This window comes from Ammospiza caudacuta, chromosome 16 (assembly GCF_027887145.1).
Source record: "Ammospiza caudacuta isolate bAmmCau1 chromosome 16, bAmmCau1.pri, whole genome shotgun sequence".
Lineage (NCBI taxonomy): Eukaryota > Metazoa > Chordata > Aves > Passeriformes > Passerellidae > Ammospiza > Ammospiza caudacuta.
In genome coordinates, this window is record NC_080608.1 from 9,037,082 (window position 1) to 9,062,494 (window position 25,413).

Sequence of the window (25,413 nt, forward strand, 5' to 3'; positions counted from 1 at the left end):
TATCTGTGAAGCACCTCACTTAAAACTGAGAGTTATAAAAAAGTGTAATTCTCTGTAATCCATAGGAATTTTACCTTTTGATTTCTAAGGAGCTTAGATGCTGGCCAGAAGATAGATGGGCTTATTTTTTAATGCAAACTTCACTGGGAAGAATGTAAATCCTAACCCAATGGCAATAGTGTTTTAATTGTTTTTTTTTTCAGCAATCCACGGGTAATGAAAAGAACTTTTACTATAAAAAATGCAATACTAATATAGGATTTAATCATGTGACAGTGTCCTGAAGCAAGGACTCTTCTGCCTGTGTATCATTGTCCTGGTGGCAAGAAAAGCTTTCCATTCCCAGATTCTTTCAAAAGCAGATGTGGGACACATGGACTTCCTGCTCAAGCTCTAAATAATACCTAAGCTTAAAAATGTCACTATGGGCATGTGGAGGTTGTATGCATACAGGTGTGGTAGATGGTTTGGGTTTTTTTAGTACAATCAATGTTCTCTGTAATCTCTGTTCCATCGTTCAGCAAATACAGCTGTCAGTTACTGTAATAGATCAGAGACCATGACAAGTTTAAAAAAAAAAATCTGTGTTACAAAATGACCTGCAGTTAAATAGCTGATCTCTGGTGCTGGTTGAGTTAGTCAATTATCTGGTTGGGAAAAAATCTATGGCAGAAGCTTCATGTTATCAGCCATTCTTCCTTCTTGAAATTTTTTTCTTCTTTTCATCTAGATGGGTGCAAATACTGGGGCAGTTGTGGATCTGTCTGCATTTCATGGAAGCAGCTGGGGTTTTGGTGGCACTGTGGTGGCATCGCTGGGGGCTGCTGGTGCAGGCAGACCTGGCACCTGACGTACTGGGATGTGCTGGGACACAGCAGCTGCTTGCCTATCAGCCACCCTGGTCCCTGCCTCCCGTGGGACTGACTCCATACACACCCTTGTGTTTGCTCAGTTCTGCTTTGTTTAACTTTTCTGGAAAACCTTTTCCATGGAGCGCCGTGTCGCGGCTGACCTCAGGGCAGGGCGAGCTCCCAGGGCAGGCTGTGTCGGAAAACAAGTCTGACCTCAGCCAGCAGAGTTGGTACTTTAACATTTCTGCCCTTCTCCACCTCTGTGCAATGGTGATAGCTCCCTCTGGGGTGATGGGAGCAGACACTTCCCTGGGGCTGCTTTCCCCAGTCAGGGTCTGGCCACAAGGACCCTCTCTGTGGTCAGCCAGGGGGACAGCCCAGCAGAAGATTGCTCTTGCAAATGTCACCAGAGATGAGAATCAAAGAAAGGTTTGGGATGAACGTGGCTTATGTCTGGGTCTTCTGCCTCCTGGGAAGGTGAGTGCATCCACCAGGACTCTGTCATGCACTGAAACTTCTCCCAACAAAACTGTGGTGAAGTTTGGTGCAGCCTATGAAGAGTTGTGGATTTTCTAAGAAAAGTAAATGGGGCCTTAAAATTCCTGGCCCCATGCAGTCCTGGAGCAGGTGATAAGCTCCCCAGGAAGAACTGCTTCATTAGAACCCTACCAAGCCCTCACAGGTTTGCTCCTGTTGCTGCTTGTATTCCCATGAACCCCAAACTCAAAGCAAAACCAAGGTGAAAGAGAAAAGTTTCATCAATTATTTTTCTCATCAAAACCATATGAAATTTTGACTTCCTTATTTTTTTGGTGTGAAGTCTTTCATCAGTCCTGCCTTGTGAAAGGATGATTAGCCAGTGTTAAAATGAAATCCAAGACTGGGAACATTTTGGGTGGTCTCTGGTTCTGAAGTGACAGTTTTTCACATCTGACCTAACCAGGTTATCCCTGGGTCATTGCTGACAGTCACTTTCATAACACCATAGCCAATAACTGATGGGAACTCTTGGTAAAAATATGTTGAGAAGCCAGCCTAGCCATAGCAGGATTCATTTATTATTTTTATTTTAGCATAAAAAACAAAGTTTGCTGCTTTTATTAATAGGCCAAGTCATAATCTCCCATTATGGCACCTCCTACTGTATTTGGCTGTAGCTGGAAAATGAGACTTTCATCCAGGCCCTGAAGTTTGGAAACCAGCTCCCTCCAAGCTGCTTTCCATACTGAGACACAAAGATGAAAATAATCTCATGACCATCCACTCCTGTAGTAAAATCTTGTGCAATTAAATCTATGAATCTCAATACCTGAAAAACAGGATTTGATGACACATGACAAGAGCTGAGTTAAAATATGTATGACTTAGTACCAGCACAGTGGGTAATCTTTATCATCACGAGTGTGGAGAAGATGAAATCAAGGCATGGGGTGGGGATGCACAGCACCAGAGTTACCTCATATATTCCCATCCCTCAGCTGAACTTCAGTTCTGAAAATGAGCCCCAGAAGTATTTCTGAACAGACAATTTTTTTATTTTAATGGGAAAAGATCTGTAAGGACACTTTGTATGGAGTCAGGGGTTCCTGTGGTGCTTAGTGCATCACATCTCTCCTGGCTTGTTGTGAGCAATTAGGAGATTGAGGCAGCAAAGCTGTATGTTCCCCTTCAGTCTGAGTCCAGCTCACAGGGTCAGACCTCTCCATCCTAAATTTCATCCAGGAGCCTCTTCCCCATGCTGCTGAGGCTACCAGGATTAGCTGTCGAGCATTTAAACTGCTCCTTGTTTTACATCTCATAGGAGGTAACATTTAAGGAACTTCTAGAAGTCAAGTGGCAGGACAAGATTAATTAGGATTCCTTTCTAATCCTAATTACAATGATATTTGCTTCCCACGATAGGAGTTGTTCATTATCATATGTATAAGTTTGTTTCTTTAGTCTGTCTGCTTCCCTCTCCCCGACAAAAAAAAAGGTTAAATAATATTTAATATGTTTTTGCAGTCATTAAAAAAATCAACTCTTTTTAATCTGGTAAAAACATCAGATGGGCAGAGGAGAAACCCATTCAATTCCCTATTAATTTCCCTTGCTCTCTAATTATATGCAAATCCACCAAGCCCAGGTTTTAATTCAGCTGCTCGCATTAAGAGATCAGAGGAAGATTCAAAATGGGAAAGCAGAGTTTGACGTGTCATCGGGGGCTCGTACGAATTTGACTGCAAGATAAATTCCACATTTTAATTAAAATGTTTATTCCGCTCTGCACAATAATGCTTGCTTGCTTTCAGAGGAAAAAAAGGGTATTAAGCATTAAAGGAACTAATTCCTCCTATCAAGAAAATTAGGATTTCTCCCAGGCAGACACAGGGTATCATCCAGGATTAGCGGCTGTAGCATTCTTTGTAAACATGTCACCCTTGAAAGTGAGCAACAAGGAAAGCTGCTATCGCCTCGCTGCTGCAGGGTGTCCACAGAGCATCCCTTTGGCTCCAGAGGGGGATTATCTTCCCTCCATGGCCCCCACAGAGCCATTTATCTGAAAACTGGGAGCTAAATGTGAGTTAGATTAGGATAATGTGGGAGTGGCAGCGGGCAGCTCGCCTCTCTCCGTGCCAGCATCACCAGGGGGGTTTGGGGTCCCTGTGGGGAGGGATGGTTGGCAGCACCACTGCTGGGGAGGGGTCTGACATGTATCCCCACACTGGGCTGGAATGATGCTCTAGAGGGACAGACCCTGGGGAAGGCTCAGAGCAGCCATGGTTCATTCCTTCCTGGCCATCCATGTTGGAAATGAGCTTGACATTTATATAAATTTGAAGGGATTTCGCCAGAGTAGAGAAATGCGCACTCAAGGAGGATGATAATCTTACATATTGCCATCCCTGGTTGTTTTGACTTGTCTGTTACTGGATTGTGGCATGGGCTTGGACATGGCCACCTTTGACATGGTAAAACACTTTCCTTTGGTGTCATCTCACACTGTGAGTGTGTGGCCTTGGCCATGGATGCCATGGGAGAAAGCTCCCTCTGGACAAGTCAGCAGCATTACAGTATCATTTTTATTTTTGCTTTTATTTATTATTCCTGTTATTACTATTATTTTTTCACAGCATTGTCAGCAAATTGGGGATTTCAGGCAGTGTGAGAAACTTGGGTTTGTTCTCTGCTTCTTTCAGCCAGTGATGTTGTCAGATAGTGAGATCTCCCCTGAAGATGAGCTGTGAGACTAGCAGATTTAAAAAATGAGGGAAGAGGAAGAGGAAGAGGGAGAGGGAGAGGGAGAGGGAGAGGGAGAGGGAGAGGGAGAGGGAGAGGAGAGGAGAGGAGAGGAGAGGAGAGGAGAGGAGAGGAGAGGAGAGGAGAGGAGAGGAGAGGAGAGGAGAGGAGAGGAGAGGAGAGGAGAGGAAAAAGGTGAAAAGAAAATAGGGACTACAGTGCTTGCCAGGAAGGGATGACAACTGTCCCTTCGCAAGCCTATAGACAAGGGGCAAACATCCTGTGATAGGTCTCCTGGCACCAGCAGGATGGTGTCAGCTATGGTGGCCTTGCATCCTGGCACTGCTGTGATGTGGAGGGGCAGGTTTCACCCCTCTGATGTTTGGTTAATCGAAACGTCTTAAATCACATCACTGTTTTTGAGGGGTTGTGTTTTGTAAACTCCCCCACACACTTTCAAGTACATGGGCTGGTTTTGTATTTGTTATAAATGGAAAGGGAAAACACAGCCAGCAGCCAGGACCCCTCTCCTCATGCCCAGGGATTCTTTAAGCAAACATTTGCCTCCAGAAAACTGCACAACACTGGCACCTGGAGGGTTCTTGTTGCTGGCAGATGGCCCCAGAAATCTTGCAGGTTTTTCCATCTGCTGCTGCAAGCACATCCCTGGAGAGGAGGGATCTTAGAATCACAGAATGGTTTGGGCTGGAAGGGACCTTAAAGACCATCTCATTCCACCTCCACTCCCATGGGCAGGGACACCACCCACTGGACCAGGTTGCTGCAAGCCCCATCCAAACTGGCCTGGAACATATCTGGGGTGAGGGGCAGCCACAATTTCTCTGGGAAACTGGTGCCAGTACCTCATCACCCTCAGAGGGAATAATTTCTTCCCAATATCTAGGGATGTGACAGCCAGGTGCCAAAGCCTGCTGAGTTCAGATCCAGCACAGAGCTGTGGATGGGGTTTGCAAATGGCTTTTCAAAACAGGAGAAAATCCTTGAAACGAGCAGCAACAGGGGTCACAACACAGCTCTCACAGTGCAGACCATCAGTGTTTCACCAAACCTTTGCACCCTGAGGTTTGGCTGGCCCTGGTGCTGCCAGGCAGTGGACACCCCTGCTCCTTTGGGAAATGATGTCTCAAGCCTGCCCACAGGGCAAGCCTTGCCTCTGTGACACATTTTTGTTCTGCTTTCCTCCCTTGCCCTCTTGGACATTTTCCTGATTAATTCTGGGTACTGGACCAGCTGCTTGCCTTTGAGAAGTGGAGTGAAATAAAGGAGGTCAGATACTATCAGCCTCCACAGGTCAAATGGGAGCCTTTGCATTCACAGCCTCAAGCATTACCGGTAACTCCAGGGTTTGCAAGTTCTGATTCAAATTCTCAGAACCACAGGGCATGATGGGGACAGAGATTTTTTTTTTTTTTCTGTGTAGCCCAGAACACCAGAGAGCCATTAACCAGGGATGGATGTTTCAGAACAAGCTGGGGGTTGATGCAGCCCCAGAATGAAATTGCTCTGTTTTTTGGGCAATTTTTGGGCAATAGCAGGGGTTTGGTGGTGCAGTGCAGCCTCTGGGTTATATTGCCCCAGCATTTTGGTTCCATGAAGCCAAATGGCACCTCTGCCTTTTGTGGCTCTGGCACACTGGGACTGGAGGGGTGTTGCTATTCCCTCCTGAGCAGATGCTTTGAACATCACAGCAGGAGCATTTCCCAAGCAAGGCAAGAATTGCATGGGGATACTTTCTGCAGGTTTGAGGAGGCATCTGAAGTGGGGTGGCTGTTCTGCTGAGTGAAACTGTAAACATTGTGTAGTGATGTCTAAATTTCTTTTTTTTGAGGCTTCCACCTCTCTGGTATGTGGTGTAGCTGCCTCCACACTTGTCCTCTGTCACCCTAAGAGAGCAACCTCTGAGAGGGACTTTTCATCTTTATTTTTCCATGCCTTTTTAAATTTTTTAAATTTTCAGGAAGAGCCACCTACATCTTTCTCTTAGAAGATAAATACTTGAGAAGTGAAACGGCTCTTCCTGTGCCCGTAAATGGTGAAAAACTCAGCTTATTTCCCCTGCAGAGTTTGACTGAAAAATAATAATCATTATTGCTTAAAACCAGAAACCAGCAGCGGCACTGAGAAATTTTGGAAGGTTTTTAAGTTCTTTCCCTGTATTTCCCCCATTGCTGTAAGTGTTCAAGGGCAGGTTGGATGGGGCCCTGAGCAGCATGGGCTACTGGGTGGTATCTATCTGCCTGTGGCAGGGAGTTGTAACTGTATTATCTGTAAGATCCTTTCCAAGCCAAACTGTTCTGTGATTCTGTGATTTGTCCCCAACCTGTCTGAAACTTGGTCACCTGTCTGAGAGCTGGGACACAGGAGGTGTGAAATGCCAGGGAAGTTGTTCTCTGATGCACATCCCACTCACAAGGGAATCAGGATCAAGGGAGATGAGTTTGGCCACTGAGGCAAGCACATCCCCTGGAATGTGCAAGGAAGATCAGGGCTACCCAGGTGCCTCATCAGCATTTACAAAGCAGAGCTGGATTTTAAAGAACCTGAAAGAAATCAGGGAGAAAGGGAAGAATTGAGAGAATTAATGCTCCATCAACCACAAAATGTATAGTGCAGGGGTAAAAACCAGAGTGAGGGCAATGTTTGGATAAAAACCTGAGCCAAGACACCATTTGCCTGTGTGATATGTCTCTTAAACCAATCAGCTCCTTGTTGCAATTCATATGCAGAATTGATGCAAGAATTAATAACTGGAAATTATTCCTTTCCTCTCCATCTGACTGCTGCTCATAAGCATGTCAGGGCCAGCCAGAGGTGGGGTGCACATGGCAGTGGGACTCTTCTGGTCTTGGGGATGGGGTCTGTGGAGGAACCCTTGGTTGTGCTGAGGATAAGAACCAGATTCATCTCTCTGTGCCACAGCCAAACTGATTGACCTGGGCAGTGGCCAGGAAGATGCTGCTGCTGCTGCTGCTGCAGCCAAAATGTGTCTCTGCTGGAGGGGTGCAGGGCTGGATGAGGGCAGTGCCTGAGCATGGGTGGCTTTAACTTTCCCTGTTTCCTCTGCGGCAGCGGGCTGGGGCGCTGGGACTGCAGCAAAAGTGAGAAAAGAGAAAAAAGTGTGCTGAGCTGAGAAATGAGTCAGTGCTGCCTTTGCCTGCGGGCTGTGAGGGCTCCGGGCCCGGCGCGTGCAGCCAGCACCAAAAACAGCCTGCAGAGGGTCCTGAGGGGATCCTTCATCACAGCCAGTGCCACAAACGGCCTGCAGTGGGTCCTGGGGGGATATTCCATCACAGCCAGTGACACCAACAGCCTCCAGTGGGTCCTGAGGGGGTCTTCCATCACAGCCAGTGCCACAAACGGCCTGCACTGGGTCCGGAGGGATCTCTGATCACAGCCAGTGCCACAAATGGCTTGCAGTGGGTCCTGGGGGGGAATTTCATCACAGCATCTCCTGCTGTAGGACCACGGGGAAACGAGGGGCCAAGGTGTCTGCTGACAGTCTGGGGCCCTGAGCCTGGAGGTGTTACCAGAACTTAGTGTGCAGAGCTGGCTTTGAGTCATGGGCTCTTGTGGGTCCCCAGTGCCCCAAGTGACAACCTTCCCCTGGAAGCCCTCCTGGCATCTGGTGCTGTGGCATGTGCCTAATAATATCCTTAATCATCAGTCACAGGGTGGTTTGGGTTGGAAGGAACCTTAGAGATCATCCAGTTCTAACCCACCTGCCATGGGCAGAGACACCTTCCACTGGACCAGGCTGCCCAGGGCCTCATCCAAGCTGGACTCATGTCCCTGATCCATCCCTGATGATTTGCTAATTTGGATTGATTGGAGGATAAAGAGCAAAAGGCACAGTGCCCGTGGTCACAGGTAGCTTCCCCAGCAGCAGTGCATGCTTGGTGCAGCCTGCTTGACCTTATACCTCTTTCTGTGGCACGATGACTAATTTTGCAGCGAAGAGGAATTAATTCCTCATTGAATCAGCAGCAGCAAACCTTGGTAGGTTTTGTTTTTCACAGCCAGCACATCGACTCATCTCACTCTCTCTGAGAAGTGATGTCAAAGCAAACACGGATGGGGCAACTTGGGGCTGGACTGCAGCCTGCAGCTCCTGTGCTGCACCCAGGCACCCACACAGGGCAAGGGAGCACAGGGACCTGCTCAGAGCTCAGCCTGACATCTGAGCTGAGAACAGCCTTAGGGGATGCTCCCAGCAGCCAGACACAGAGCTCATCCAGTGACACACAGGGCTCTGGGACTGCCAAAACCCTGCTCTGCCATGGTGGTGATGGCCACCAGCATGGCACAGCTGCCAGCCCCAGCTCCCTTCCCTTGGCCAGGCCCTTTGCTACACACAGGCCACTTCTGGGCTGGTCCTCAGCTCTTCATTTCTCTGTCTTTGGGGCTGGCAACGTGGGAAAATTTGAAAGTGATGTGAGTAATTTCACTTGACTGCGGCTCGGTTCCCCAGTGACGCTGGAAACCACAGCGCTCACCCTGGCCACCAGCTCCTGCTGCTCCTGCTGCTCCTGCTCCCTGCAGCCTGCTCCAGCCTCCCTCAGCACAGCCAGGGTCATGGGCCACCAGCTCCTGCTGCTCCTGCTGCTCCTGCTGCTCCTGCTGCTCCTGCTCCCTGCAGCCTGCTCCAGCTTCTCCTCAGGGTCATGGACGGGGCCACCAGCTCCAAGGGTCACAGATGGGACCTTCCTCTCCCTGCAGGCTCCTGTGCACCCATGGATGGACAGTGGCTCCCCCAGTGCAGAGTTTTCCAGCAGTTTGAGCTCTTGGGATGTTGGCTGATGTTCTGGGAGCTGTGGTTTGTGCAAGGCAGTCAGCACTCCGGTATCCTGCATGGGGAGCACAGCACCCCTTGAAGTCACATCCCCAAAGGAAATTTTACCGCGTGAAATTTAACATTTTTCACTATTGGAAGGGGCAGTAGAGTTAAACTGCTTCTTTTTAGTTCTGAATTGTCTTCTACTAGAAGATTACTTAAAGTCATTCCCATCCATAAAAGCAGCAGTGGAGCCCAGCATTGGTGGGATGTTGGGATCCTCAGCAGCCCCCAGGCAGTGTGGTGTGACCACCTCTGCTTTTAACAGCTGCGTTCAGTTGTAGCAAGGAATGCTTCTCACAGGTTACAAAACATCCTCTTTTTTTTCCGTTTGCTTCTTTTCCTAAACTGATCCAAGCAAAAAAAAAGAAAAAAAATTTTTTTTTTTCCCTACAATATTTTCAGAGTTTAAAAGTCAAAGAGTTTTATCAGCCATGGAAATTTTTTAGTTTGATCATTTCACTCAAATTTTGACTTTTGGCCTTCTATGCTACATTTTTTTAAGGTTAGCTTTAAAGTTTAACAGAAAAATTCTCCATCAAACCAGCAAAGTAAAACTACTCATTTTTAGCGTGTCATGACTAAATAGGTAAGTCTTTAAAACATTAATTAAAATACTTGCTAACACAAGGTGCTTTCCAGAAAATGTTTGATTATAATCTCATACCATTCTCTAGTGAAAAACCCACATTTTGATTAAAATCATTGATAGTTCTGATCAACCCAGCAGCATCCCAGCAACTATAACCCCACTGCTTCGTGTGGCCAGAGCATGTGTGATGGAAATTGGGAGCAAAGGCAAAGGATGCTGAGCCTGATCAGGCTCCTTGGAGCCCAAATACACTGAAACCCCAGTGGTGAGGGTGATCCTCACATGCAAGATCCACTGGGTTTGCATGTGCTCAGAGGACAGAGAGTTTTCTGTCTGGCCTTGAGATCGCATCACAATCACACACCCAAGCTTGACTGGGGAGATCTAATTTTGCCTTGCCAACAATTAATCTTTCTTAATAATTATTGCTACTGTCTTTTCTCTTTGCTCCTCCAATTACCTCTGGTTATTAAAGTCACATCTTGGCTTCAAGAAGGGATCTTCTTCCCTCATAGCATTGGGTTTTTCAGTCATTTTCAGGGAGGTTGGTGGGATGGTTGGTGCTGGGAGGGGGATGCACTGAAACATCAGTGCCTGGCTCAGCACACAGGGGAGGAGGGGGCAGTGCTCACATGGGAGCTGAGCACTCAGAAGAGCTGCAATTTAACAAATTTGAGAGAGGGGGGAAAAAGCCCTCCAGGGTTGCAAACCCCATCCTGCTGCTCCATCCCCTCTGGAAATGCCATTCTGCAGTTGCTGTAAATGTGTCTCCTCGTTTCTGCACAAGGTCGTGGCTGCACAGCTCGTTCCCCAACCTGTCCTCAAGGGGCTGTGCTGGAAGAGGTGAGGCAAAGCTGTCCCTGGAGCCCCTTCAGGTCCCCCCATAGCTGCTGAAGGACAGGAGGTGACACATTGGTGTTGGGGCCATGATGTTTGGCACCAGCAGCGTTATTTTTGGTGGTTGGGTAGTGAGCAGCTCTGTCACTGCAGCTCTGGGCTGTGTTGAAACCCAAGAGACAAAATGAGATGCTTTACCAAACCGCAGCACAGCCCCTGTGATGTCCTGAGCAGCAGCACCCTCTGTCCTCCCTGGGGACCTTCTGAGGGAACACCAAACCACTGCCCTGTGTCATTTCAATCCTCCTGGGACAAAACATTTACATCAGGGCAACTTTATGGCATGAAACATTGTCAGTTGCTAAGTCCTGGCTTTGAAAAGCCTCTTCAATGTTCACATGCTGCAGCTGATTTGCAGGAGCACAATCTAGACCTTGCAAAAAATGGGGAATTGATCCTGTTTCTCTGGCATGTGGATTTCTGTAAGCCAGGTATGGTTTCATAGTGCAGCTGGGGGAGACCAGGAGTTGCAGTCATGGCCATGGGCCACAACCATTGGCAGCTGCAGCCTTTGAACCAGGATCAACATGGAGTTTTTCTCTATTTCTCCATATTTTTGTGCAGCATTTCCTTCTTCCCTTAATTCTGGGAGATCGGTTCCAGTAACAAACTCCCTAATGGAGGATGTGGATAGGGGGATAAATAACCCCTTGCAGAAATTTTTGTCTCCTTGCTGGCCATCCTTCTCCACCAGATCTTTATGGCTTTAGAGAGTAGAGAAGTTTTTGAGTGAGGCAAGGGCAAATGTAAAAGGGTCATGGGGAAGGCAGCTCTTCTTACTGGTGCAGCATGTTGTTTGCCCTCTGAACTGATGGAAAAACTGAATAATTGAGCTGCTTGTTGTACCACCAGGTTACCCCTGGACTGTTGAATCTCAGAATGGTTTGAGTTGGAAGGGACCTTAAAAATCAAACCTTCCAATCCCTTGTCTCCTGCCATTGCTCTGAAAGCTGTTCACAGTCATCAGGCAGCCAGGCTGGCTGCTGAATGGTGCTGTGCTTTGGATCAGGCATGAGGCAAATGGGAAAGAAAGATCTGCCCTACTTTGAACAGAAGAAATGCTTGAGTTGAGGTTTTCCAAACAGCTCAACATTGAGATTGTTCTGCTCCAGTGTCATGTTAGAATGTACATGTAGAACTGCATATCCCTCATTTAGGCTTTGTGGCTCTTAAATAAGCTAAACCATAGCTAATTTTAGAAATATCACTGAAAAGCTCTTCTTCATCTCATTTCATGGCTGAGAATAGAAAAAGCTCAGAGCTCCAAACATGTGTTTAACTAAGCAGGAACCAGCCCAGTGCTGCTCTTGATGGGAAAACCACATAACCCATGGCCCTGCTGCAGGACAGGGATGTGCCACACCAGTTTGTGCTGGGAAGGGGGATTACATTCCCAGTACCCCACTGAATGCAGTAAATCTACACCTGTTAAGCACCAGGAATTAGGGTTTTCATTCATTCTCAAATGCAAACCTGCGTGCCTCTTGGTTTTTATTTGCATGAGCAAACCTTTGTGGGAAAGGCAGATGTAAAGCAGCGTCTCCATCAGTCTGTTTTCTTTTCCGCTTCATGGGTTTCCTCCTCAGAGCAGGGATGCAAAACACAGGACTTGCCCAGGGTTCTCAGTGCACTTGGAGCAGCCAGAATGGATCTAGGATAAGTTGATCAGAGCCACTGTGTATTTCTGTGCCTCCCTCACCAAAGCCAGCCAGAGCTTTGTGCTCATTCTGCCTGAGCAAAATCATTACCAAAGTGGAAGGCACCAGTGAATTAAGTCCAGAGATCCTAAATGACTTGTCAAAAGTCACACAGCAAATCATCTGTAGACATCCCAGTGAGACTGCTGAAAACTGGCTGGCATGCCCAGCTCCTAGCCCCTGGAGAGCTGTCTGTGTGCTCCATTCCCAAACTGACCCTGTTCTGGAGTGCTGTTAGTCCTGGTTTCTTTTGTGGATTTATCTACCTAACATTCCACCACCAGGATGAAGTCAGTTTGGATTTAAAGGCAGCCATGGGCGAAACTGGGCATGTAGGAAACAGCACGAGACGCTCGAGGCGAGGAGGCTGCGTAGAAGGCAGAGTGTCTGTGTGTCTGTGTGTCTGTGTGTGCTCCTTGCTGCTGTGCAGCTCTTCCAAACAGGTTCCCCTCTCTCTTCTCCAACACATAGGAGGACTTCCTGTTGTGTTCACCAAAAAGGGCATTTTCCAAGGTGTTGGGCTCTGACAGTGTGCTGCACATAACCAGGAGCAGCTACAAGAGGAGACAGATTTTTATTTACTTACTTTTCCTGGATTTTTTGCATCTCCAGCATTACCTCAGCTCCCTCTGGTCCTAAACCAGTACTGGAGCTCAGTCCAACAGGGATTTCAGCCCAAGGGCTAACTGATGACCATGTCCTGTTTTCAAAGACATTACCCTCAGTGTTTAATGGTGGCCTTGGCAGTGCTGGGTTAGTGGCTGGACTTGATCTCTATAAAGTCTTTTCCAACCTAAATGATTCTGTGATCTTGTGTCTGTCCTTGCATGACAGCCCTGATTAAGAAAGCCTAAACATGACTTCCACAGTGAATATGAAGGATTCACTGTGAAAGTTCAGATTTAGACCCTGTGGTAGTCCAGGACAGAGAACAAGAGCTTTGCATTGGGTAACTTGTAGTGTTCATCCTGGAGTAAAAGATACTGGAAATGAATGGAAAAAAAAGTTCTGAACTCTGAAAACTCCAAGCTGGTTTGATCTGTTTTCCACTTATCCAAGAAAACATCTCCAGCTGTTTTCCCTGCTCAGTTTATGGATTAGGTTTTGGTGGGTTTTTTTTGCAGGATGCTGCAGTGTTTGTTTAGTAATTTGTTTAGTGTTTGTGTAGTGTTTTTAGCTATTCCCAGCCTTGCTGGCAAACAGCAGGACTGCAGAGGGCACTGGCTGTCCTTGCTGGTGGATCCTGATGGTTTCTGAGTCCTGTCCATGGTTGTGTCTTGCAGTCCAACAAAGTTCCCGTGGTGCAGCCGTCGCACGGAGTGCACCCGCTCACCCCGCTCATCCCCTACAGCAACGAGCACTTCAGCCACGGCTCCCACTCCCCCCACCTGCCTGCTGACATCAACCAGAAACAAGGTAAGGCCACCACCAGGACCTCTCTGCTGGGAGGGGGCTCAGCTGGAGACCACTGAGGCTGGCACCCTCCTGCTCCCAAATCAATGAGAAAAATCAGCACCTTTGGTCAGCTTAGCAGGAGAAGCTTGTTTTTAGTTTATTGGCAATGCTTTGTGATCTGGCTGTGAGCAGTTTGATACCAAAAGTGCCAGCCCTGCTGATGGAGTGTGCTCAGTTCTCTGTACAAGCTGTCCTGCACCTTGAGACCACACCAGAGCCTGCACGATAATGCACAAGAGTCAACCAGAAAATGGAAAGTAATCTTTCCTTTGACTCATACCCAAACTGCTGTCAGGTTGTCATTTTGAGAAAATAAATGCTTGAAACAGGAAATATTTTGACTAAATGGGATTGGTGTCTGATAGTTGACTGGACTGTGACATGTGTGTCCCCCTAGCCACATGTTATGTGGTTGTCACCTGGTTTGGCTTTTTGTGTTCCTGTGTGAGCCCAGGCTGTGTCAATTGGCTCATGAGGCTACAGAGGAAAGTACAGTATGCTGAGGTTAAACCCTCTGAAATAAACTGTAAATACAAGTATGTGTTGAGGAATTCACCCCAGCCCATCATTCCATCATTCTTCATGGGTTCCTGGCAAACTGAGTGTAAAATCAAACTTTTCTCAACCTTACCTTAGTGAAGAACATCTGTTCAGATTACCCAGTTTTTTACACAAACCTGAGCTTGATTTCACAGGAAAGCAAAAAAAATCTGACAGTTTTTTGTCAAGCTGCATTCAGGAAGGAGGACAGTGCCAAAACAGAGGCACAAAACCAATTGTTGTGATGAGGGCAAAAGCCTCCATCCAGGAGTGATCCAAGTGGTCCCAGAGGCATCAGCTTCACCAAGTTAACATCACTGATAAAACAATGGGTTATTGAGGATGCTCTTGGCAGGAGGACCCACTGAATAATCCCTGGTCTGAACCTAGAGGCCACACTCTGGACTCATCAGGGATGCTGATGGTGGGGTTTAGGTCTGGAGGTCACATTCTGGACTCATCAGGGATGCTGATGGTGGGGTTTAGGTCTGGAGGTCACATTCTGGACTCATCAGGGATGCTGATGGTAGGGTTTAGGTCTGGTGTAAGGGATACTCAGGCACATCCTGGGTGTCTTCCAGGCAGCACACTGCTTGTCAACCATCAGGGCACAATAAACTCAGCAGAAAAATAGAAAGAGTTCACAAAATGAACCTACTGAAAGCTCAGGCAATGAGTTGAGTCTGACAGAAGGTGTGCAGGAAGGCAGCCCAGCACCTTCCCTCTTGCTGCCTTTGCTGCACCCGGCAGAGCTCTGCCCCTCCAGGAGCTGCCTCCTGGCACTCACTGTCAGCCTGGGAAACCTTAAGTGGTACAAGAAGAGCAGCTCACCCAAGGGCAGAGCTGGTTGTACCCCTCTGTGGAGGCTACAGCTGGCACTGGAGCAGTCCCTGAGCATTCAGCTCTGCAGTGGGTCAGTCATTCCTGGACACTGTCCTTGGGCTGCCCACCTGGCCCTCAGTGCAGGCACTGTCCACATTCCCATTTGTCCTGTGCTTCTACAGACACAGGGAGTCTGTTTGTCCCAGAGACCCACCTTGTGCAAGTCAAGGCAAGGTTCAGCCCACAATGCTCAGCTGGGTCCTGCCTTTGTGGTGCAGCTGTGATCAACATGCCCCATGCCTGCACTGCTGGGTGAGGGTCTTCTCCTGTGTTCATGCAGATGTGCCCCATCTGTGTTTTCATCACTACCCCCACCACCACCCAGTGTAAGTGCTTGAGAGGCACTCTCATACTCATTCTCCCAGCATCCCTTTAAAGTTTCTCACAGTAGCCCAAGGACACACAGACCAGGAAATACAAGCAGGAATTCTGAGTAAGTGGCTGGTGGCCCAACCACTGGGCCAGCAAGAATAACTTGTGCTCTGGCTTATGCAACTCCTGTTGTTGGGGGTGCAGATCTGAGGACATTCCATCAGCTGCCTTGGGCAGGCCTCGTTTTGTTTGACCCTCCATGGGCCACTGAGTCCCACTTGAAGGAAATCTTGTACTAGGTTAAAGATTCCTGTCAGGTCAGTTATATATTTATTTTAGCTGACTCCTAATAAAATGCACTTGGTATCATTCCTAATTAATAAGGGATCATTCAAACACCTAGGAGAAAAACCCAGTTGCAGCTGCTTGTAACTCTAACCAATTTAGTCCATGTGTTTGTCATCCAGGATGGCCACTGGATAATCCCTGTTCCCACGTTTTGTCTGAGGTTCAGTAGCAGCCATCACTACCCTGGGCTGCTACCAGAGCTCAGTCCCTGCACCCCTCCAGTTCCCAGTCCAGGGGTCAGCTGGGGGCCAGCTCTGCCAGCAGCACCGTGGTTGTCTGAGTCCCACCCACAGCCCCAGGCAGCACAGGATGTTTTCCAGCCCAGCTAGGAAAGGAGCAGTGCTGCAGCCCTGTCCCCTGGCCATGCTGCTGTGCCAGAGGCTTTGAAGATCACACAGGGATTCCCCATGCAAAGGGTGAATTCCCAGCTGGCACCATACCCACCTCCATAGCTCCTTGGCATCCACAGAGCTGCAGAACAGTTGTTTTGAACTTAAATTGCCTAAAATTAAGTTGGAAGTGATGCCTGCTGGAACATCCCCACTGCTCACGGGGGGTCCTGCAGATGACTGATGGAGAGGGAGCCCAGGAACGGCTTTGACCATCCACTGAACACCTGAGTGGGCTCTCTGGGAAAGGCAGAGGGATGCCTGGAGTCAGCCAAATCCTTAGCAAAGCTCCTTGGCCTCAGGGTGGCATGGAGCAGCTGTGATGCTTGTGCAAGAGCAAGATGTCTCCTCCAACCCCCCCTTATGTCTGTGATTTTGCAGCAATGTGGATGCCCCACCACATCCCCACAGAGGGAAGCACAGGGAACACCACCCTGCAGATGGTTATTTCATGGGGCTGTCCACAAGTGCCCAGAGATGGAGCAGCCAGGGGGCTGGGAGCGAGCTGGGTCACCCAGGGAGTGCAGTGCCACGTTCAACTCCTCTCCTTCTCCTTCTTGCAGGAGTGCACCGTCCTTCGCAGACCTCAGACATCCCTGGTTTCTACCCCCTGCCCCCCGGAGGAGTGGGGCAGATCACGCCGTCGATGGGATGGTGAGTGAGGGACGGCTCACTGAGCCCGCCCACCTCTGCTGCTGCTCCCTGTGACCTCCACGGGGCCTTCCCCAGCTTCTCCCCTCCTGTGTGCTGTGTGAAGAGGGAGGAGAATCCAGCCCTGTCTGTCCTGGAGGTGGGAGCAGACCCGTGGAGAGGCTGAAGGTTTCATCCTGGCTGAGGCATCCCTGGAGAGGGGTTACAAGCTGCCCAATCCAAAACTGCCTCCTGCTTTACATCTGTCTGTGTGGATTAGGGAACCCAGAGAGAGCTTCCTACCCATCCCTCCTGATCACAGCAGAAGTCTCTTTTTTGAGTAGGAGGTAATTTTCTCCCTCACTGGACTTTTCTGCACAAACAGTGCTTTCCCTGAGCACACCACCAGTATGGAGTAATCCCGTGGGATGCTCCATCTGCCAGGCCCTGGTGTTTCTTGGGATCTGACACACTGGGAAAAAGCACATCATGGCAGAGACCTGCCAGGAAGCAACCCTGATACCCACAGCGTGGCCAGCTGGTAACCACTGCCCCAGCTGGCATGGGAAAGGAGAGACCATGAGCTGGAGCACTCCCAAAACGTACCCCCTGCATGGGCCAGCCCTGCAGATTATCCTGCAAAGCACAGCCTGCTGGTAAACCTGCCCTGGGGACACAAGTTAAAAATACACCAGTGTGTTCTCTGTGGTCATTGCCACTGGCTTTTGTCCCCATGACCATGAGCACACTGAGAGAGCGGGTCTGGCAGGTGCTGCCATGTGGGCATCATCACTCCTCAGGTTAATGTTTATTCCCTGCTGATGATGTAGGGACATGGCAGAGGCTGGCAGGGAGACTGGTGGCTGCAGGTGGCAATTCAGGGTTGCTGGGATGAGGAGAGGGTGCAGGGACAGTGGCCAGATTCCCCCAGTGCCAGTGGATAAAACTCTGGCAAAGCCCAGCAGAGAGCTTCAGGTACAAGAACCTATTACAGAGTGGGAAAGGGGAAGCTTCTTAAAGCACAAAGTAAAATGTTAGCTTTTGCTTTGTTTTGTTTATGAATTTCATGTTCCAGATATTTAACCACAAGGAAACAGAGAATGAGGCCTTTGATACAGAGTCTGGCTTCAAAGAGATTACATTTTGCCTTCTGTGCTAAATCTGCTACTCTTGGGTGATGATTTAACTCCTCATATGATGTGATTCATCCTCAGGAAAAACAAGGACTGGGTGACTCTGCTGTAACATGAAAGGAACAGTGGGAGTGGGGAGAAAGGAGCCTGTTTGTCAAATGGAAGGTCCATCTGGGTTAGGATGGTGCTGTTCAGACAGCCCTGGGCTCATGAAGGGAGAGCAGTCTGGTTTTTTATGGAGATTTTGTGGGGCAGTTGAGGGTAGAGAGAGCTTTCATGGCTGAGAGCTGCTCCAGCATCCTTGGGGTTTGGCATCCTCCTGCAGCCTCATCAGATGGCTTCATTAATGGCTTCATTAATGGAGCAGATATGGTAAAGCAGCAAAGGGCCTGACATGCAGAGAGCAGCACCTTGAGGCATGTGTGTCTAACAGAGTTTGGCTCGTTCTTTTCCTTGCCTGGAATGTGTGGAAGAGCCCCAGCCCCCCCTGTGGAGTGCCCAGTGCTCAGCTGAGGCTCAGCACTGCTGTGGGTGGCTGCAGGAACACTGAAGCCTGGCAGGTTCATGGCAGCATCCAGGGACTGTGTGCCAGGGATGGGTGTGCTGGGGATGGTCATGCCAGGGATGCACCCCAGAGAAGCTGTGGCTGCCCCATCCCTGGAAGTGTTCAGACCAGGCTGGATGGGATCTTGAACAACCTGGGCTAGAGGAAGGTGTCCCTGCCCACGGCAAGGCGTTGGAACTGGATGATCTTTAAGGTTCCTCCCAACCCAAACCATTCCAGGATTCTGTGGTTGTGCTGGTGCCACCAGGGAGCTGCCAGGCCAGGGCAGCCACACATGGGAAGCAACTTTTCCTCCACAAGCTGGCAGGCAGGAGCTGGGCACAAACTGGTTTTGCTCTCACCGAGCGCTTCAGGAGGAGGAGCTGCAATCACTCTCTCTGTAATTAAGCTGGGATGACAGTCAGATAAAAGCTTCCAAGAGTCCAGTCAAGTGAGTTTTGCTTATGGGAGCCTGGCAGTAAACATCAGCCAGGAACCTGCAAATCGTGTCACTCACCTGTGCCCGGGGCCAAGCTCAGTGGTGCCAGGGCAGCCTCGCCTCCACCATCCCACAGCCCTTTCCTGAGCCACCCTCCCATCACCAGCTGATCCTCTGCAAACAGGCTGAGAGCTGGGGTTGTTCAGCCTGGAGAGGTTTCCAGGGAGGCCTGAGAGCCCCTTCCTGTACCTAAAAGTAGCTTAAAAAAAGAGGGAGAGGCACTTTTTATATGGGCAGATAGGACAAGGGAGAACAGTTTTGAAATAAAAGAGGAAAGTTGGATCAGATGTTGGGAAGTTTTTTACACAGAGGGTGGTGAGGCCCTGGCACAGGTTGTCCAGAGACATTGCAGCTACCCCATCCCTGAAGATGTTCATGGTCAGGTTGGACAGGGCTTGGAGCAGCTGGATCTAGTGGAAGGTGTCCCTGCCCTTGTCAGGAGCTTGGAATGGGATGAGCTTTAAGGTCCCTTCCAACCCAGACCAGTAATTCCATGGTATGGGCTGCAATCGTGCACTCCCAACCATCAGGGACTGATTTTGCAATTGCTTTAATTTTCATGTCAGAGGGACTTTGGATGAACCTGCAAGTGCCTGACTCCATTCCCATCCCAATACCCCAGCCCCTGGAGTAACCCAGGTCTCTCCTGGATGAGCTCCAAGTGTTTTCTCGCCCCTGGGGCAGCCGCCTCCACCTTCAAAGGCTGTTTGGGTTTCCCGGTGCTCGCTGTTTGTTGGTGTGTTTATACCCCCGACATCTGAGGGGTCGGAGAGGGCTCCTGCCTGCCAGGGTGTAAACAGCCCTGGCTGCCTTTCCTGCAGACACATCCCACAGATTTCAGTCCAGCCAGGAGGATTTCAGACAGCAGCAGGAGCGTGAGCCTCCTTCCTGCCTAGCACAGCTCAGGGCTCTGATGCTGCCCTGCTGCCATTATTCCTCTTCAGGGCAGAAACTTCTCTTTAGCCCTGAAAAATCCCAGGCATCCAGGAGCTTGGGTCCTTCACAGTGCACCCCACTTAATGATAAGGGACTTTTTATGGATTTTTTTTCATCATTAGAGCTGAAAATAGGTGGTTTAGGTCCTGGGTTTAGGTACAGCTCTGTGCAGCCTGGCCAGAGGAGCACAAGTACCAGCACAGTTGTGAGCACCCCATTGTGCCCATCCCTGGAAGTGTTCAAGGCTAGGTGGGATGGGGCTTGGAGCAACCTGGTCTAGTGGGAGATGTCCCTGCTCATGGCAGGGTGGGTTGGAATGAGATGAGCTTTAAGCTCCCTTCCAACCTAAACCATTCTGTAATTCTGTGATCTCCATGTGCAGTTTTAGGCAAGAAGCATCTTTTGGCAGGTTTGCAGAACAATCCAAGGTATTTTTGAGCTATTTCCATATGAAAATGCGGGGGTTCCCTTGCTGGGAACAACAAGGAACTTCCTGCATAGTTATTTTACTATCTCAAAAATCATTTCCAGCCGCAGGTCTGATACATGTCTGGTCCCCAGTATGAAACAGCTTTCAAAAAGAACGCAGGACTGAGATTTTGGCTTCTTTAAAACTGACGGGTGTCCTTAAAAGGGTGTGCTGAGGAAATCAGAGCATTCCTGAAGCGCAAAGGCAGGGTAGCCACCTTCTCTCCAGGCTCCAGGAGTCTCCTGTGCTTGGGGCATCACAGCATCACAGAGTAGATAAAGTTGGAAGTGACCACAGTGGGTGACCTGGCCCAGCCTCCCTGCTCAAGCAGAGTTGTTCCAGAGCACATGGCACAGGATTGCATCCAGGCAATCCTGAGATATCTTCAGTGAGGGAGGTTCCACATCCTCCAGTGCTTGGTCACTGCACAGTAAGGAATTTTTACTTATATTTATCCTCCTGGTGCAGCTTCTTATGCACCATACAAAGAATCTGAGCAAGCTTTAATTTTTTTTTTCTTTTTTTTTTTTTTTTTTGTCACACTGTGCTCTTTTGAGCAACTTCTTCTGTACAATAGCAACATCTCCTGATTTTTCAGCATGCCTCTGCACTTTGCATTGTTACCAGGTAAACTCAGAGCTGCAGCATTAGTCAGTACCAGGGGCAGAGGGGTTCAGAACTGGATCCTTTGTAGGAAGGCCCAGGTTCTCTCAAAATAACCCCCAAAGCCCACACTGCCCCTCAAGCCTAAGGGACACTGAGTGTCCATCCACCCAGCCAGGAGCATCAGTGCTCTGAACCCATTAGCAAAGGGTATCTTTAGGAAACACCCGTGGCTGTGGATGCTTTATAGACTCTTTCTTCCTGATCCCAGGCAGAGCCAGTCTGTCTATCCGCTCCCGTCATGTGGATTTAGACAGCCGTACTCGTCAGCGCTTTCTGCTGGGGCTTCTTTCTCCAGGTGAGTATCAGCTGTGGCAGACAGGGCAGCTCAGCTGGTCGTGCAGCTTGCAGTTTGTGCAGCAGGAGCTTGCAGCAGACCACAGCCACCCAGGGACAGCCACGGGGACAGAAGGCACTTTTAGGCAGTGTCTGGTCCAAGGGGTGCTCAGGGGAGTATTGAGGATGAAGGGTGCACAAGGGTTGGGTTTTATTCAGCAGAGCTCTAAAGAGAGTCAAAAACTCCAGCCTTCAGCTCAGCACTGGGAAACGGGGTGGAATCCATGGCTCAGGACTTTGCTCCGTGTCACTAACCCTGAATGTGTCCCTGCTGCCACCAGCGCTTTGCTCTGCAGAGATGGATCTGGTTTACCTGGTCTTAGCTTTAAAAGCAGGACAGGAGGGGGCAGTGATTTGCTGCCCTCCCATCAGAACAAGTCATTTCTGTGAGATACAAACACAGCTTCTGCCTTTGGGTGAGCAAAATGCATCCCCTGTGGATGGGAATCACTGAGCCCAGCTCTTCCAGGCGTGCTGCTGGGCAAAGCCCTCCTGGTCCCATAGGTTCACCAGGGCCATATCAGCTTCTGCTTCTGCTTCATGTTGTCCTGAAGGGCTGTTAGTGGAGATTTCCCACAGGAAAACCATGCAACCCTTGCTCAGGTGAGCCCTTAGCCACACAGAAACCTGGATCTATGCAACCCTCGATCCATACAACACTTGATCCATGCATGCCTTGATCCATGCAGCCCCTTAGCCTTGCAGAAGAGGGAAGGGAGGGCTGCCAGCCCTCCTTTCTCATGACGTATGACCCATGCACAGCTTCAGAAGTGAAGGCAAGAGGAGCTAACGGTTCCCTGTGGAGCCCCAGCAGCCTCCCTGAGCTCCTGCCTGCAGGATTTTGGGGTGGATTTTGCAGCACTGCTGCTGCAGCCGAGAAAGTACACCTGGCCAGATAAGGATCAGACTGTGCTGGTGGATTAAATTAAACAGCTTTTCTTTTCGTGCCAGCATATCTAATGAACAGTTCATCTCCCATGGGCAATTCTGCCATCTCAAGCTGCAGTCATAAAGTGGCAAGCTTGGCAAAGCTGACTTTGCTGGCTTTATCCTCCAGAACTCAGGAGAGAGCTAATGAAGCCTGAGAGCTAATGAGACCTCTCATGATCTCAGCCCATGTTGTGGAGAGCATTGCTTAGGCAAGGTGCACCTCCTAGAGTTGCAGTTGGGTTCATGTTCAGACTTAGTCTATTTCTGTTAAAAGAAAGGTGTGGGGTGGTCCTAATCTCTCCCATCCAAACCCAGACTCCCAAAGGAGTTTGTTGTTCCTTTCTGCAGTGCTAATGAGATAGTGCAACAATAGAGACCTGAGCAGCTGAAACTGCTGGGTGAAAGCACCCTTGATCTCGGCCAGGCTGGCTCCTGCTGCAGGTGGCTTCCCTCACTGTGGCACTGGATCCTTTCCATCCACGTGCCCACATCTTGACCAGCCATGCCATAACGGTGACCCAGGGGTGGTGGGCACTGCCTGCCCCCCTCCAGCCTGGCAGCACTGTGTGCTTTCCATGTCCTCGCTTTCCGTCTGCTTCGCCACGTCAGAGCGCGCTCCGAGGGACAGCGTGGCTGCCTGAGGGATGCCCTGGCACTCTGAGGGATGCCCTGGCTGCCCAGTGCCCCAAGGGATGCCCTGGCACTCCAAGGGACATCCTGGCTGCCTGGCCCCCGCCGTGTCCCCACCTGGCACAGCCCTCTGGCACAGCTCACCTGCTCTCTCTTGGAGCCTCCCAGCACAGCTCACCTGCTCTCTGTTGCAGGTTCACTCACCCTCTGATGCTGGGCTCTGGCATGCACACCACCGGCATCCCGCACCCCGCCATCGTGCCCCACTCCGGCAAGCAAGAGTTGGAGCACTACGACAGAAACATGTGAGTGGGAAGTGCTGGCTCAGCAGCAGCAGCTCCTCAGCACACATTTCATCTGTCACTCTCAGTTCTCACACAGGGGGAGGATGGATGGACACTGAGCTGTGCATCTGAGGAGCAAATCTCAGCCCCCCCCACCCACCTGCTCGTGCTGTTGGGTTGTTTTGGGGTCGAGTCTTCTGCTGGCTCTGATGCTGAAACCCCCTCTTTTGTCCCACCAAGGAAACCTCAGCCAGAACCAAAGAGAGAGAAGGAAGCCAAGAAGCCCACTATTAAGAAGCCCCTGAACGCTTTCATGTTGTATATGAAAGAAATGCGGGCGAAAGTCATCGCCGAGTGCACCCTGAAGGAGAGTGCTGCCATCAACCAGATCTTGGGCAGGAGGGTAAGAGCTCATGGGGCCACTGTCATCACCTGGTGCCACATCCCTGTCCCTTAAAGCTGCTGTTAAGTACATAACAAGCATCTGCTCTTATTCCACAGACACAGGGGCTAGGTATGCCCTGAGGTGGGGTGGTAGTGGTGGGCTGGGCTGGCAGGGGACAGCAGGGCCATGTTTCAGTGCTGTTTGTCCCTGCAGTGGCACGCTCTGTCCCGGGAGGAACAGGCCAAGTACTACGAACTGGCTCGCAAGGAACGGCAGCTCCACATGCAGCTCTACCCTGGCTGGTCTGCCAGAGACAACTACGTGAGTGCCCCCTGAGTGCCCCCTGAGTGCCCCGTGCTGGGACCCCCACCCTGGGCATGCCCCACAATGGTCTGGAGGGCTGGCTGGTGTTAACCAAACACCTGGGCCTGGAAATGCCATTCCTGGCAGCATAAGAGCCATAGAAATTCACATTTCAGGAGTATTTTGAACACCTTATTGCCTTATTGCCTGTCTAAAGGATGAATGATGCAGCCCCCAGCAACCATAAGCATTTTTTGGCTTATTGTCCAAGCAAATACAAATAGAAAGGAAGATAAACCTTTAAGTGCTGTGGATATATCTTTGGAAATGTAATTTTTTGGAAGCAAACAGCTTTGTGCATCTTGGACAGCAGCTGAGGTATCTGTGAGTGTGGTGAGGCTCTGGCACAGGTCACCCAGAGAAGCTGTGGCCGCCCCATCCCTGGAAGTGTTCAAGGTCAAGTTGGACAGGGATTGGAGCAACCTGGGGTAGTGGAAAGTGTCCCTACTCATGTCAGGGGGTTGGAACAGGATGTCTTTGAGGTCACTGTCAACCCAAATAATTCTATGATTCTGTGATTTAAAATAGTGGCCCTTTTTGTAGGGGGCCTTTTCTTGTGACTTTCACGACTGTTTTGACATTACATGCCTAACAAGGTCATTAGAGAACTGAAGCAAAGCACACATAAATCTTCAGATGTCTGTCCATCCGCACACTCCATCATTTCCCTCAGACACTTTCTTACCCCTGGGAACTGCACAGTGAGTGCGCATCCTTCCCACACTGACTCCAGCCCTCCTTCCAGAATAACAGAACTCCACCAAGGGCAAGAAAACACCTGAAAACAGACCCAAACCACCCCAAACTCCCCCCAGAAACAGAGGGCAGAGGTGATGGGAATCCCCCAGCCCACATTTTGGTGGATGCACATCTGGAGGGCATCAGCATTGCTGAGAGCATGGCACCATCTTCCTCCAAGGCCAAGCACATCCTCCATGGAAATCCCAGTCCTGTATCATCTTCATCTGGTTCCTTGGGGAACCCAGGCTGGTTCCCTTCTACAGAGGACAGATGTTGGGCTCCAAAAGTGCATATTGGTGCTTCCAGCACTGTGAAGCAGCTGGTTTGGGTGTTGTGCTTGTTGGAAGAGATGCTTCTCTCTCTGAAGTTGAGCAGGGACGAGGAGGAGGAGGAGGAGGGGGAATGTAGGTCACTGGTGCAGCACATGATGCAGAAATCAGGCAGGAAATACAGCTGCTCCCCCTCTGAAGGAAAAGCTCACCACAGCTCAGAGCTTTCCACCTTCACTCAAACCACAAGAAGTCATATAAAAAGTCACAGGTCAAAGGCAGCCCTGGGAGCTGCATGTGCCACACAGCCAGATTTGCTTCCGTGCTGCTGTGCCCTCATTAATCAGCTCTCTAGGGGCAAGGAGAGGTGCTGCATCTTGTGAATCAGAGAGGCAGTCTGGGGATAAAACAGGACTTTTTTATTCGTGAAAGAAGAATGAGAGATGGGTCCAGAACTGCAAAAGCACTGAAATAGATTAGTATTATTTAAAAATAAATTTCTGAGGATTTCCTAAAACTTTATTTCCCATTTGCAACCAGGGAATATCAAGAACCAGTTTCAGTTTG

General features: G+C 49.6%; 1 protein-coding gene across 1 annotated transcript in view; it reads left to right on the plus strand.

Annotated features, from left to right (window-relative positions):
* Positions 1–25,413, plus strand: part of TCF7 (transcription factor 7) — a 68,482-nt gene that overhangs the window by 36,838 nt on the left and 6,231 nt on the right. Inside the window, exons 5-10 of the mRNA XM_058815073.1 lie at positions 13,392–13,524; positions 16,598–16,688; positions 21,120–21,206; positions 22,999–23,109; positions 23,329–23,491; positions 23,687–23,794. Coding sequence (XP_058671056.1) covers positions 13,392–13,524; positions 16,598–16,688; positions 21,120–21,206; positions 22,999–23,109; positions 23,329–23,491; positions 23,687–23,794 — 693 coding nt within the window. The remainder of the gene's footprint in view (positions 1–13,391; positions 13,525–16,597; positions 16,689–21,119; positions 21,207–22,998; positions 23,110–23,328; positions 23,492–23,686; positions 23,795–25,413) is intronic.